At 47.6% G+C, this 15,392-nt stretch overlaps 1 protein-coding gene across 1 annotated transcript in view; it reads left to right on the top strand.

Moving 5' to 3' along the window:
- Nucleotides 1-1,165: 1,165 nt before the first annotated feature.
- The window catches only part of FRRS1L (ferric chelate reductase 1 like), a 29,679-nt gene continuing 15,452 nt past the window's right edge, over nt 1,166-15,392 (top strand). Inside the window, exons 1-2 of the mRNA XM_048839323.2 lie at nt 1,166-1,549; nt 14,853-14,937. Coding sequence (XP_048695280.2) covers nt 1,192-1,549; nt 14,853-14,937 — 443 coding nt within the window. The 5' untranslated portion in view covers nt 1,166-1,191. The remainder of the gene's footprint in view (nt 1,550-14,852; nt 14,938-15,392) is intronic.

Here is a 15,392-nt window from a genome sequence, read left to right on the forward strand (position 1 = left end):
TTGCTGTGGCCTGTGCAGTACAAGGAATTCCCTCAGGCTACTGCTCAAGTGGGTCCACAGTCCTGGATCATCTAGACTTAAGGAACCAAACTCAGCAGCAGCTGTTTCTTGCGTCTCCACCACACTCTTCTCTGATCTACACTTTTCTTTAGGAATGTGTGTGGTTACATCCATTTGAGATGGAGACATGGATGCTGCAGTAGCTGCCAGGTCACCGGCACTCTGACTAACTGGAAGATCAGGCATCTCCTCACTGCTCACATCCTCACTGGGGCCGGAAGGCTCATCGTGAACATTTGTGTCTATATATTGCAGGAGAGCTCCTTCCTGCTTAGATAGCAAAGGAAGCTTTTCTTTCTTTTTCTGAATGCTGCCCCAAAGGGGCGTTTTCTTCTTTCACTAATGACTGCTGTTCTGTGCCAGCTATAGTGGCTCTCAACACTCAACTGAAGGGGACAAATAAGCAGGCTGGTATCAAGGCCTGAGTGAGGGAAGCTATCAGCGTCTTAAGGGCCTAACTGGCTCCTACTACTTCAGTTAACTGCCTGTTCTCCTCAACTGGGTTCAGGGAAACAGGAAGCTCCCTGAGAAGTTGGGGTTAATAAGTCCAGGCTCCTGGAGAGGTAGATAAGAGCCTCCTCCTCCTCTCTCCCTGCAGCTCCTGCTGCTTTCTGTTATTGCCTCGCACCTTTGCTCTTGGCCGCCTGTTAGGTCTCTTGCGCCCTCCTTCCCCTCCAGCACAGCACTCCACCATCTCTGTGCAGCTAGAGGAGAGAGAATGCATTGCACCAGCAGCAGACACAATTTTCTTCACTCTGGGTCCTGGTGCCTCTCCCTGCTCCCAGTCTGTGGCACCTGCCGCGGCCGCCTCCGTTTGCTCCAGGCCAGCGCCGCCCCGACCCCCGATGCCTCTTTCTCCTCGCGCCCTGAGTCATTTCAGTGCACCAGGGAGTAACCGCAGTGATTTACTTGGGAGTGAGAAGTTCCCTTCACTCCAAACCTTTCCCTACTTCGGAGCAGAGCGCGTTTCCCCGCCCGCCGGTCTGCATGAACCCAGAGCCCATCCCGCCTGCTGGAAGCCGGTGGGGTTGTTCCCCTCGTCTCAGGTTTCCGGATCGGCCTCTCTACTGGGGGGTCGCTCAATCGCAGGCTCCGCCCTTCCCATCAACCACTCGCTGCCAGGGGCGCGCTATGCACAGGTCACTGCGGGAGGGCGGCCGGGGAGCCCCCCCATTCCAGCTGGGGGGCGCACGGGCTCCAGGAGCCCGCTGCCCCTCCCCTCGCAGGACGCCGCCGCACGCCTCGCTCTGCGCCTCTCCCGGCTGCGGGGCCGCCATGTCTCCGCTGCGCTGGGGCGCTTGGCTGCTGCTGCTCGCCGGCCCCGCAGCCTCCTCCGCCAGCCCGGCCGACGAGAGCGGCGGGGCGCGGGGAGGGGGCCGCGGGGACGGGGAGCGGGGGGCCCGGGAGGAGCCGCAGCGGCAGCAGCACGACTCCTCGTACGGCACCTTCGCCAGCGAGTTCTACGATCTGCGCTACCTCTCCGAGGAGGGTGAGGGGGCCGGGGGGCGCGGGGTGGGGAGCCTCCTGTTGGGGTAGGAGGAGGAAGCTGCAACCCCCGGCCCGGTGAGGTGCCCCGAGGCCGCGGGGGAAGGGGGGGGGCGAATTGAGCTGGGAGGAGGAAGCATGCAGCGAGGGCAGGGAGAGGAGCTGGATGCACGGGTGTGTGTGTGTGAAGCATGCGGGAATGAAGGGGAGAGTGGAGCTGAAATGCACCAAGGGGAGCGGGGGAGGGGTGCCGGGGGAGAAGCATATACAGGAGGGAGGGGAATAATGCACTGGGACACGGGGGCGGGGATGGAGCATGCACCCAAGGGGAGGGAGAGGAGGAGCTGGATGCACCGGGGAGGATGAAACATGCAGGAATGAGGGGGAGACTGGAGCTGAAATGCACTGATGCGGGGTGGGAAGGGAGAATGGAGCTGGATGCCCTGAGACACTGGGGGGGGATGCACCAAGGGGAGCTGGAGAATGGAGCTGGATGAACGGGGGAGGGTGAAGAATATACAGGACGGAGGGGAATAATGGAGCTAAATGCACTGGAGCGGGAAATATGTGGAGCATGCATCCGAGGGGAGGGAGAGAAGGAGCTGGATGCCCGGGGGAAGATGAAGCGTGCATCGGAATGAGGGGGAGACTGGAGCTGGATGCATTGGGACACAGGGGGGGAATGGAGGGAGCTGGATGCATCGGCAGTGGGAAGCTGCACAAGGCTGGTGGAGGGTCCATGGTGGGGGGATGGGCTGCTCCCTTCTCGGCCCCGTTCCTGGCCGGGTCTCCCTCCCCGTCGCCCTGCTGCCCTCCTGTCTGTGCCGTGGAGCCGCCTGGCCCCGTGTTGTCGTTTCAGCACGTTGGCTAGTAACTCGGCGGCGTCCGTTCCCTGCTGTGGCCGGGCGGGGGCCTCCGAGCTGCTGCTGTGGGGCGGCACTTTCTGGGGCACGTTTGGAGCCAGCCCCACGCCCGTCAGCTCCCGTCGTGCAGGGCCCGTGGCTCCTGGGGCGGGTGCCGAAAGGGGAGTGTCGGAGGCGAGGCCTGGTGCAGGGGTCGCAGTAGACTGAGGCTCGTCGCAAACGAAGAGAGGGAGAGAGAAATCTGCCCTTCTGTGGGTCGGAGCTGTGTTTTGGGTGTCAGACATATTTGCTATTGACAATCAAATGCTCTTCATCCTGGGAAAAAGGACTGGCAAAATGAGCATCGCTCCCCCTCCTCTCCCTGGCTTGGGCACCCCTCCTAGCTGCCCTTCCTTTTGGCTGGGGTGCTGAGAGCTCTACCACCAGTCTCAGTTTACAGTAACCATTATTGGTGTCTCCAGGCTTTGGAGCAAGAACTTGGAATCAGGCACTGCGACAGTGCTGGGGTCACAGAGGTGCCTAACGCTGCGCCCTGCGCTTTCGCAGGGAATACAACCTTGTCTCTCCTAGAGAACGCTCAAGTGTTCTCCTCATGGGTACACAGCCTTTCAGGCTAAATGTGCCAAGTCTCTATTCCCACCACTTGCAAATCAGGGCTCACGTATACTCCCATTGGGCAGGAGACCCTTGCACTGGACCTCATGCAGAGACTGGAAGACCCAGTTAGGTTTCACATTTCTCTTAGCAGAATATCCTGCTATCTGTAGCCTATTTTATTGTTGGTTCTGAGGTGCAGTCTGTCTTCTGTCCTCAACCATCTATGCAGTGGCAGCCAAGCATTCTCTTTTCACAGGTTACCTTGGTATAAAGATGACCTGTGACAGATGAGGCATATAGGATAGAGACTAATGTCCGTGGCAAAAATCATGCAGTCACATTGATTGCAGTATTGTTTTAAGTGGTGATGGTGAAGAAAGTTTTTCCCTATCTGTGAAATCCATTTGTCAGAGCTTTTCCAGGTGTGTGATGGGTTGATCATGCCTGGTTGCCTCCACTCAGATACAAGAATCAGTTCTTTCTTGCCATCAGAAGTTTTCCAGTTGTTGTGCTGACAAGATCGATGTGATTTAGATAAAAAATTGGCTGCTTTTGTGGTGGCAAAACCATTTCTGGAGGGGATAGATATATCATCTTTTCTGGCACAGTCCTGGACAGTTTCAGTCACAGAGTTTCTAGCTACCATCTGTGATTTGGAGCCTTTACTTTCTTGGCTAGTAAAATGAAGTAGGGCAGTATTATGTCCATTATCCATTGATACTGCTAGTGACTCCTTAGAGGAGCGCTGATTACCAGCATCCCTCACATGAACAGTTGTTAGGGTTTTGTTTAAGAAGCCATCATTTTACCATAGCAATCTTACCAGTAATTGCCCTGTTCCTAATCTTACCTTTTGAGGAAAGATTATTGACAAAAATTGTGGCAAGACAATTTGGAAACCGCAGACACTTCTCATTTCTCTCATCTCGTTCTTTCGGTCTGGCTTTAGGCCTGGATTTGGTATGAAAGCTGTACTCGTCACACTGATCTCTTAGCAATGGAAAGTATTCTCACTGATTTTTAGATCAGTCTGAAGGCCTCCATTCATTTGTGACAAGATTTTCGCTGACTTGTTTGCAGACCATAGCTAGCTTAGACAGTGTTGCACTTGAGTAGTTCTTTCTTTCCTCTCTGAGAAATCCCAATAGGTGATTTGGGGCAATTGCCTGTTTGCCTGGAGGGCTTCCTCTTCCAGGATTCCACAGATTCCATATATTAGCTGAGATCAGCCAGTGAGGTGGTGTCAAGGTTCCTCCCCCACTCTGAACTCTAGGGTACAGATGTGGGGACCTGCATGAAAAACCCCCTAAGCTTATCTTTACCAGCTTAGGTCAAAACTTCCCCAAGGTACAAAATATTACACCCGTTATCCTTGGAATGGCCGCTACCACCACCAAACAATTACTGGTTACTGGGGAAGAGCTGTTTGGACGCGTCTGTCCCCCCAAAATACTTCCCAAAACCTTGCACCCCACTTCCTGGACAAGGTTTGGTAAAAAGCCTCACCAATTTGCCTAGGTGACTACAGACCCAGACCCTTGGATCTTAAGAACAATGAACAATCCTCCCAACACTTGCACCCCCCCTTTCCTGGGAAATGTTGGATAAAAAGCCTCACCAATTTGCATAGGTGACCACAGACCCAAACCCTTGGATCTGAGAACAATGAAAAAGCATTCAGTTTTTTAAAAGAAGACTTTTAATAAAAAATAGCAGTAAATAGAAATAAAGAAATCCCCCCTGTAAAATCAGGATGGTAGATATCTTACAGGGTAATTAGATTCAAAACATAGAGAACCCCTCTAGGCAAAACCTTAAGTTACAAAAAAAGTACACAGACAGAAATAGTTATTCTATTCAGCACAATTCTTTTCTCAGCCATTTAAAGAAATCATAATCTAACACATACCTAGCTAGATTACTTACTAAAAGTTCTAAGACTCCATTCCTGTTCTGTCTCTGGCAAGAGCAGCATACAGACAGACTCAAACCCTTTGTCTGTCTCCCTCCTCCCAGCTTTTGAAAGTATCTTGTCTCCTCATTGGTCATTTTGGTCAGGTGCCAGCAAGGTTACCTTTAGCTTCTTAACCCTTTACAGGTGAGAGGAGCTTTCCCCTGGCCAGGAGGGATTTCAAAGGGGTTTACCCTTCCCTTTATATTTATGACACGCCCCCCAAATCTCAGCTAGGGTGAAACACTGGCTGGGATTTCTTCCTGGAGCTCTAGGAAAAACAGAGTTAATAAGACACATGCATCTCTAAATATACTACCAAGTACATAAAGACTAACAATATTTTCCACATCTCAAGGACGATTTTAACCAGTTGATTCTGGGAAACTTTCACGGGAGAGTGCATCAGCCACTTTGTTAGAAGCTCCTGAGATGTGTTGGACGTCGAAATCAAAATCTTGGAGAGCTAAACTCCACCGAAGAAGTTTTTTGTTAGTTTCCTTGACGGTGTGAAGCCACTTCAGTGCAGCATGGTCGGTTTGCAGGTGGAAACGCCGTCCCCAAACATATGGGCGTAGCTTTTCCAGAGCGTAGACAATGGCATAACATTCTTTTTCAGTGACTGACCAGTTGCTTTCCCTCTCAGACAGTTTTTTGCTGAGAAACACTACAGGGTGGAATTCTTGATCAGGTCCTTTCTGCATTAAAACTGCTCCCACACCACGCTCGGATGCATCTGTGGTTACTAGGAACGGTTTGTCAAAGTCTGGGGCCCTTAGTACAGGGTCAGACATGAGTGTCGCTTTAAGCTTGTTAAAGGCCTTCTGACACTTTCCGGTCCACTGAACAGCATTTGGCTGTTTCTTTTTGGTTAGGTCTGTCAGTGGGGCAGTGATTTGGCTGTAGTGCGGTACAAATCGTCTGTAATAACCGGCCAAGCCTAAGAAGGATTGAACCTGTTTCTTTGACTTTGGGACAGGCCACTTTTGGATAGCATCCACTTTGGCCTGTAGGGGGCTGATAGTTCCTTGACCCACCTGGTGTCCAAGGTAAGTCACTCTGTTTAGGCCTATTTGACACTTCTTAGCCTTAACAGTTAGTCCTGCCTCCCTTATGCGCTCAAGGACTTTTTGTAGATGTTCCAGGTGGTCTGCCCAGGAATCCGAAAATATGGCCACGTCGTCAAGGTAGGCGACTGCATATTCTCCTAATCCCGCTAGGAGACCATCTACAAGTCTTTGGAAAGTGGCGGGTGCATTTCGCAGCCCGAAAGGGAGTACATTAAATTCATACAGCCCGAGATGTGTGATGAAGGCTGACCTTTCCTTGGCAGATTCATCTAGCGGTACCTGCCAGTACCCCTTGGTTAAGTCCAAGGTAGAGATGAACTGGGCCCGTCCCAGTTTCTCTAATAGTTCATCTGTGCGTGGCATTGGATAGTTGTCTGGGCGAGTTACAGCATTTAGCTTACGGTAGTCCACGCAAAAACGTATTTCCCCATCTGGTTTGGGAACTAGAACCACTGGAGATGCCCATGCGCTGCCAGAGGGGCGGATTACCCCCATCTGTAACATATCCTGGATCTCCCGTTCTATAGCAGTTTTAGCTTGAGGAGACACCCGGTAAGGTTGGACCCTAATTGGGTGAGCATTACCTGTGTCAATGGAGTGGTATGCCCGTTCAGTCAGTCCTGGGGTGGCTGAGAACGTTGGCGCGTAGCTAGTGCACAGCTCCTGGATCTGCTGTCGCTGCATACGCCCAAGGGTCATGGAGAGGTTCACCTCTTCCACACCACCACCACATTTCCCTTCGTAGTAAACACCTTCAGGCCACTCAGCGTCGTCTCCTCCCTGGGCTGTAAACTGACAAACCTTTAATTCTCTGGAATAAAAGGGCTTTAGAGAATTAATATGGTACACCTTAGGCTTTCGGTTGGAGGTGGGGAATGCTATGAGATAATTAACAGCTCCCAGGCGCTCCTGGACCATGAATGGCCCTTCCCACGATGCTTCCATTTTATGGGCCTGGAGCGCCTTTAAGACCATGACCTGGTCTCCTACTTTGAAGGAACGCTCTCTGGAATGTTTATCATACCAGGCTTTTTGCTCTTTTTGAGCATCCTGTAAGTTTTCTCTAGCAAGGGCTAAAGAGGTTCGGAGGGTGTTCTGTAGGTTGGTTACAAAGTCCAGAATGTTAGTTCCTGGAGAAGGTGTAAATCCCTCCCATTGCTGCTTCACCAACTGCAATGGCCCCTTAACCTCACGGCCATATACAAGTTCAAATGGGGAAAACCCTAAACTGGGATGTGGTACAGCTCTGTAGGCAAAGAGCAACTGCTGCAACACTAGGTCCCAATCATTGGAGTGCTCATTTACGAATTTACGTATCATGGCCCCCAAAGTTCCATTAAACTTCTCCACCATGCCATTTGTTTGATGATGGTAAGGAGTGGCAACCAAGTGATTTACCCCATGAGCTTCCCAAAGGTTTTTCATAGTTCCTGCCAGGAAATTAGTCCCTGCATCGGTGAGGATGTCGGAGGGCCAACCTACCCTGGCAAAAATGTCTGCTAGTGCCTGGCACACACTTTTAGCCCTGGTGTTGCTTAGAGCTACTGCTTCCGGCCATCGGGTGGCAAAATCCATGAAAGTCAGTATGTACTGCTTTCCTCTGGGTGTCTTTTTTGGAAAAGGACCCAGAATATCCACAGCTACTCGCTGAAATGGAACTTCAATGATGGGGAGTGGCTGGAGAGGGGCTTTGACCTGGTCTTGGGGTTTTCCCACTCCTTGGTACACCTCACAAGACTGGACATAGGTAGAAACATCCTTGCCCATTCCCTCCCAGTGGAATGACCCCCCCAAACGGTCTTTGGTCCTGTTCACCCCAGCATGGCCACTAGGGTGATCATGGGCTAAGCTCAAGAGCTTGGCCCGGTATTTAGTTGGAACTACCAACTGTCTCTGAGGATGCCAGTCTTCCTGGTGTCCACCAGAAAGAGTTTCCTTGTATAAAAGTCCTCTTTCTACAACAAACCTGGATCGATTAGAAGAGCTGAGAGGCGGTGGGTTGCTCCGTGCCGCCGTCCAAGCTCTCTGGAGGCTTTCATCTGCTTCCTGTTCGGTCTGGAACTGTTCCCCTGATGCTGGAGACATCAGTTCCTCATGGGATTGTGGACCTAGGCTTGGTCCCTCTGGAAGCGATATAGGGGATTGAGCTGTTTCTGTTGACTGTGAACCGCTCTCCGCTGGTGCACTATGTTGGGATTCAGGCTCCGGCTGAGCCTCTTGTGTAGGGTTATCGGCTGCTGCCAGTTCAGGTTCGGTGGGGCCCTCTGGTGTTGAGGTTGCAAGTACTGGATTCAGTGCTGACACGGGGTCTGGTGTTGGTTGTTCGGCTGGTTCCGGTTCTGGGACTGGTTCCGTCTGGGTCTCTGGGACTGGATCCACTACTGCTGTTGCAGACATTGGCCTGGGGTCCAGGTCCATCACCTCTGACTGGGTCCTGATAGAAGTTTCCGGAACAGAGCTAGGCCTCACGGCTTGTTTAGCCTGGCTGCGGGTGACCATTCCCACCCTCTTGGCCTGCTTCACATGATTGGCCAAGTCTTCCCCCAACAGCATGGGGATGGGATAATCATCATAGACTGCAAAAGTCCACATTCCTGACCAGCCCTTGTACTGGACAGGCAACTTGGCTGTAGGCAAATTGAAAGAGTTGGACTTGAAGGGTTGAATCGTCACTTGGATCTCTGGGTTGATTAAATTGGGGTCCACTAAGGAAGCATGGATAGCTGACACTTGTGCTCCGGTGTCCCTCCACGCGGTGACCTTCTTCCCGCCCACACTCACAGTTTCCCTCCGCTCCAAGGGTATCTGGGAGGTATCTGGGCCTGTGGACCTCTGGTGTGATTCCGGTGCAATGAACTGTAATCTGTTGGGGTTCTTGGGGCAGTTGGCCTTTACATGCCCCAGCTCGTTACATTTAAAACATCGTCCAGCTGATGGGTCACTGGGGCAAGGAGGGTTGCTGGAGAACGGGGTGGTGGGACGATAAGGGGTCTGGAGGGTTCTTTGGGAGGTAGGTGGGGCTTTGGGCGGCCCCCGGTAATAGGGTGTGGTCTGGGGTGGTCCCTTCTGGTCTCCACTCCAACTGCGACCAGTTTTCTTCTTCTCTGCCACCTCCACCCATCTGGCTCCAATCTCTCCTGCCTCGATTACAGTTTTGGGCTTCCCGTCTAGGATGTATCTTTCTATTTCCTCAGGAACACCCTCTAAGAATTGTTCCATTTGCATTAGGAAGGGCAAATTTACTGGAGATTCAACACTTGCTCCTGATATCCAGGCATCCCAATGTTTCACAATGTGGTAGGCATGTCGGGTAAATGACATGTCTGGTTTCCACCTTAGGGCTCTGAACCTCCGACGAGACTGCTCGGGTGTTATCCCCATTCTGACTCTCGCCTTGGATTTAAACAGTTCATACTTGTTCATGTGTTCTTTAGGCATTTCAGCTGCCACCTCAGCTAAGGGTCCACTGAGCTGCGGCCTCAGCTCTACCATGTATTGGTCAGTAGAGGTGTTGTACCCAAGGCAGGCCCTTTCAAAGTTTTCTAAGAAGGCCTCAGTATCATCACCTGCCTTGTAGGTGGGGAACTTTCTGGGATGGGAAGTGGTACCTGGAGAAGGATTGCTAGGGTTTGTTGGTATATTCTGCTGGGCCTTTATCCTCTCCACCTCCTCCACATGCTTCCTCTCTTTTTCCTTCTCCTCCTCCACATGCTTCCTCTCTTTTTCCTTCTCCTCCTCCACATGCTTCCTTGCCTCCATTTCCCTCTTGTGGGCAGCCTCCTGTACCTCCTTCTCCAGCCGCATGAGTTCTATCTGTCTTTCATGTTCCCTTTGTCTTTCCTCAGCCTGAAATTTGGCTAATTCCAGCTGTAGTTGAGCTGAGGATTTGGTCATTCTAACCTCTCTGTTTTTAACTAACTTTACACCTGAGGTTTAGAAATAAACAAACAAAACTTGGCTGTAAAATTTTGCTGTGCTGCAATAGAATACCTATTCTCTGATAGTGATTGTCAGCCTACAGAAAAAGACAATTCCCTTGTCTCTGCTCTGGGCCCAAATTAAAGCAAAAAACCTCCAACTACTTGGAAACCTGCTTACCCAGCCCAAAGAAAAAGCAAATGGGTAGAACACACACCCCCTATTTACTTTTAGGAAGAAAAGAAAAAAAAACCTCTGGGATGGAAGACTGTGAATTTCGCTGCAGGAGTTAAGTACCCTGCCTCCAGGCAAAAAAAACCTGCAATTCACAAGATAATCCCCTTTTGTCTCTGCTTGGCCACAAAGCAGAGAGAAACCAAGCTGCTTTCAGTTTCAAAGCTGCTTTCTGGACTTTCTTTCCAAAGAAAAAAAAATTTTCCTTTTTAAAATCTGTATTTCTAGTTCAAAAAATCTCAACTGGATCTCAAATGATTTCAGGTTAATCCCACCACTGTGCCACCATGTCAAGGTTCCTCCCCCACTCTGAACTCTAGGGTACAGATGTGGGGACCTGCATGAAAAACCCCCTAAGCTTATCTTTACCAGCTTAGGTCAAAACTTCCCCAAGGTACAAAATATTACACCCGTTATCCTTGGAATGGCCGCTACCACCACCAAACAATTACTGGTTACTGGGGAAGAGCTGTTTGGACGCGTCTGTCCCCCCAAAATACTTCCCAAAACCTTGCACCCCACTTCCTGGACAAGGTTTGGTAAAAAGCCTCACCAATTTGCCTAGGTGACTACAGACCCAGACCCTTGGATCTTAAGAACAATGAACAATCCTCCCAACACTTGCACCCCCCCTTTCCTGGGAAATGTTGGATAAAAAGCCTCACCAATTTGCATAGGTGACCACAGACCCAAACCCTTGGATCTGAGAACAATGAAAAAGCATTCAGTTTTTTAAAAGAAGACTTTTAATAAAAAATAGCAGTAAATAGAAATAAAGAAATCCCCCCTGTAAAATCAGGATGGTAGATATCTTACAGGGTAATTAGATTCAAAACATAGAGAACCCCTCTAGGCAAAACCTTAAGTTACAAAAAAAGTACACAGACAGAAATAGTTATTCTATTCAGCACAATTCTTTTCTCAGCCATTTAAAGAAATCATAATCTAACACATACCTAGCTAGATTACTTACTAAAAGTTCTAAGACTCCATTCCTGTTCTGTCTCTGGCAAGAGCAGCATACAGACAGACTCAAACCCTTTGTTTGTCTCCCTCCTCCCAGCTTTTGAAAGTATCTTGTCTCCTCATTGGTCATTTTGGTCAGGTGCCAGCAAGGTTACCTTTAGCTTCTTAACCCTTTACAGGTGAGAGGAGCTTTCCCCTGGCCAGGAGGGATTTCAAAGGGGTTTACCCTTCCCTTTATATTTATGACAGGTGGGTAGAGCTATTAACAATCCCGAAGATTTAAACCCATGGAGTTTGAGGAAGGACATTCTATTGAAGGACTATCAGTTTAGGAATTAACTTCCCTTGCTGGTTGGGTAGAATATGAGTAGTTGATCTTTGGGCCACAGTGCAAGGCTCATCTTGTATTCTCAGGCTTTTGCCTGAGCAGGGAGGGGAGTGGCTGTGCTGGTGTATAATTTCATATGCGGTGAAGAAGTCTGATTTTTTTTAACTTTTAAAAAGCCACGTGTTATGTTAAATATCATATATGTGCCTAGATATGTATTGAGCATATTTTATACATTTTAAAATAAATAAATGGGGCTGAACTTTAAAGCTTCAAACTTCATGTGTGGCTGAACAGCTTTGAAAAATAGCTGCTTGAAAAGATAGAGGAAGGGAAGGGGTTAAATAACGAGGTTTTAGGCAGTGAAAACTCTCCTTTGTTTGCCTGCAGTAAAAGCTTTCAGTTATATTGCTGACTGCAGTATGCACTATGGAGTGGTGCAATAGTGCACAGCTCCAATAGTGTGACAACGATAGTTGTATTTCTGTTGAGTGGTGCAGCTTAAAACTCCTGAGGAAGTGAAAACGCAGCTGCAAAACTTCTTAGTGCCACAGCTAGTTCTTTCTTTTCCTGTCAGTTGAAGAAAAGAATATCAAATTCAAATACCAACATAAAGGCTGAAAACCTGAACCCAGAAAGATCAGGAAATTCAAAATGTAAGGTTTCAAAAACGATGTTCACTCAGCCTGTCACGCTTCCTTCCCCACTCTGAACTCTAGGATACAGATGTGGGGACCCGCATGCAAGACCCCCTAAGCTTATCCTTACCAGCTTAGGTTAAAAACTTTCCCAAGGTACAAACTTTGCCTTGTTCTTGAACCCTATGCTGCCACCATCAAGCGTTTTAAACGAAGAACAGGGAAAGAGCCCACTTGGAGATGTCTTCCCCCAAAATATCCCCCCAAGACCTACACCCCCTTTCCTGGGGAAGGCTTGATAAGAATCCTCACCAATTTGTACAGGTGAACACAAACCCAAACCCTTGGATCTTAAGACCAATGAAAAATCAATCAGGTTCTTAAAAGAAGAATTTTAATTAAAGGAAAGGTAAAAGAATCATCTCTGTAAAATCAGGATGGTAAATACCTTACAGGGTAATCAGATTCAAAACATAGAGAATCCCTCTAGGCAAAACCTTAAATTACAAAAAGACACAAAAACAGGAATATACATTCCATCTAGCACAGCTTATTTTACCAGCCATTAAACAAAAGGAAGTCTAACGCATTTCTAGCTAGATTACTTACTAACTTAACAGAAGTTCTGAGGCTGCCTTCCTGATCTGTTCCCGGCAAAAGCATCACACAGACAGACAAACCCTTTGTTCCCCCACCCCCCTCCAGATTTGAAAGTATCTTGTCCTCTCATTGGTCATTTGGGTCAGGTGCCAGCTAGGTTACCTTAGCTTCTTAACCCTTTACAGATGAAAGGGTTTTGCCTCTGGCCAGGAGGGATTTTATAGCACTATATACAGAAAGGTGGTTACCCTTCCCTTTATATTTAAGACACAGCCTCATTCCACAAAGTGTACTGGTGCCAAATGGGCAAGTGCATACTGATTTTGAAGCCCTGACTTTTTCGTTATCTGGTTGTTTTGTGTTCCGATTTATGTAGTGTATTTTATCTTTAACCTGTCTTTTACCTTTTGATTTAATATAAAATTCTTTTTAATTCTTAATGCAGAATTAATCAAAAAGGCCCTGTACATATCTGTGTTGGTTAACTGAAACTATGTTGGTTTAACAGCTTTTAACTTTTAAGATTCATTTTCTGGACAGAGACTCAGGAAACCTGTGCTCACTGCGTAGTTCTGCCACAGACTGCCTAAGGAAATCACTTATTCTCTCTTAGTGGGATTTTTGAAAGTGCCTAAGAGAGTTAGATGACTAATGCCCATTGAAAGTTCATAGGAGTTAGGTGTCTTCAGATACTTTTGAAAATCCAGTCCTCTGTGATGAGGGTCCCAGGGGTGTGGGAGGGGGGCACGCTGAGATTACTTAAATCAGTGCAAACTGGAAAGAATGGGGCAGACAACCCCCAAAGCTGGTGGATAGTCCAATTTTTAGATTCACCAGATAAAACAGCTTCTAGAATAATCTTACTGGTTACACGGAAGCCAAACATAGCAACCCAGCCTTTGGGCTCCCTCCAAGACAGCCAAGTCAAATATGAAAGTTCTACTCATCCCAAAGGATTGGACATATCTCCCAAATTAATGAATATTCCAGATCTTATCCAAATATACACTTACAGCCAATTCTTATGAGTACAGTTCTGAGATCAGTTTCATAGTAAAGATGAGGAGCTTTCTAGTTGCAAAGAGTTCTTAGAATTAGTCCATAATTTCGTCCAATGTTTCATACCCCGGGTGATCCAGATGCGACTGGAGGTATCAGTCTTATGACTCAAACTTCTGCCAAAATAAAGCTCAAGCAGATCTGAGAGGAAAGGATCAGATCCCAAGAGTACTTTATACAGTTCCTGGGCTTGGATGAAGAACAGGCTTTTGATGTAACCTTCTGTTTCTCAAACATTGCTGGTGATTTACTACATAGATTAACATAAGGTAATTTATCCATTAAGCAGTTCAACACAGACTTTAAAGAGACGTGTAGACAGTGACATTATCACACTCACATTTCATCTAAATGTTAATAGTCCCTTTTGATCTCTGAATGAATAGCTATCGTAATATACAGGAACTGTCTGTTTACACGGTTAACATCTAACAAGATATAACTAAACACGTACAATTATTATTACCTCTAATTCTCTAACAATACAGGTTTACATTTCAAAGTCCTTGCCTATCTAACATGGAATGGCCCGAATTACCATTTATCTAACATGTCTCAAAAGGTTGAATCTGGGTCATTTAGCCTGCGAGCTGCTTAACCCTTTCTGACCAGACGTCATAGCCTCAGTGCCCTATCTTTAAAATGGAGATAACGGACTCAGTTCTCTACTGGATACAAAGCTCAAGTGCAGTGGAGGAGGGACTAGGAAGGAGCTGATTGCAGATCCCTGATTCCTAGCTGACTTGTGGAAAGACCTTCTACCAGCAGAGAATCGGGTGTAGTGGCCTCTGGATCCACTACACCCCCATCCCTCAAAATGCATTTTGCATACAAGATAATCCAACCCAATAATACTTTCTCTTATCTACTCTTTGCATGTTTTGTCTAGTTAGATTGTGAGCTCTTCAGGGCAGGGACTCTCTCTCTTACTAAGGTTATGTACAGTGCCTAGCACAGTGAAGGCCTAATCTTGGTTGGGGCCTCTTAGATACTGTTCTAATATAGATAAATAATAACAGTGGCAATATTTTGATGTATTACTCCGCATTCATTATCTAATGGCGGTTTATTCTGATTATACAGGTTACCCTTTCCCTACTGCTCCTCCTGTGGATCCATTTGCAAAAATTAGAGTGGATGATTGTGGAAAAACCAAGGGATGCTTTAGGTTGGTGTAGAATAAAAATGCAGATATCTTTCAGTTTATAAACCGTTACTTGACTTCACTAGGGACACTAGTAAATGTCCCACATTCATTTTACTAAATGTTTGTTGTCTGCAGATATTCACCATGATCAGGGACTATGTTGTTCAACACCTGATGAGCACTTACGTAAATAGTCCCAGTGAGATCAATGGACCACACCTCTGAATAAGTGCTCACCATAATGAGCCAACATGACCCAGTCCTACCATAAAGGGATAATTATTTTTAACACTGTAATTTATTGTATTATATATAAAATACAATATAGTATAGAAATGATATGTTCTACCAATATCTGAAAATTTTATTTATGTGACCACCACCATTAACAGCAACAAATCATGCTGTCTTCAAGTTTTCGATGTAGAAACAAAGATAAGCTAGAACAAAAAAGCTGTTCATATTTTGCATGGTAG

This window comes from Caretta caretta, chromosome 2 (assembly GCF_965140235.1).
Source record: "Caretta caretta isolate rCarCar2 chromosome 2, rCarCar1.hap1, whole genome shotgun sequence".
Taxonomy (NCBI): domain Eukaryota; kingdom Metazoa; phylum Chordata; order Testudines; family Cheloniidae; genus Caretta; species Caretta caretta.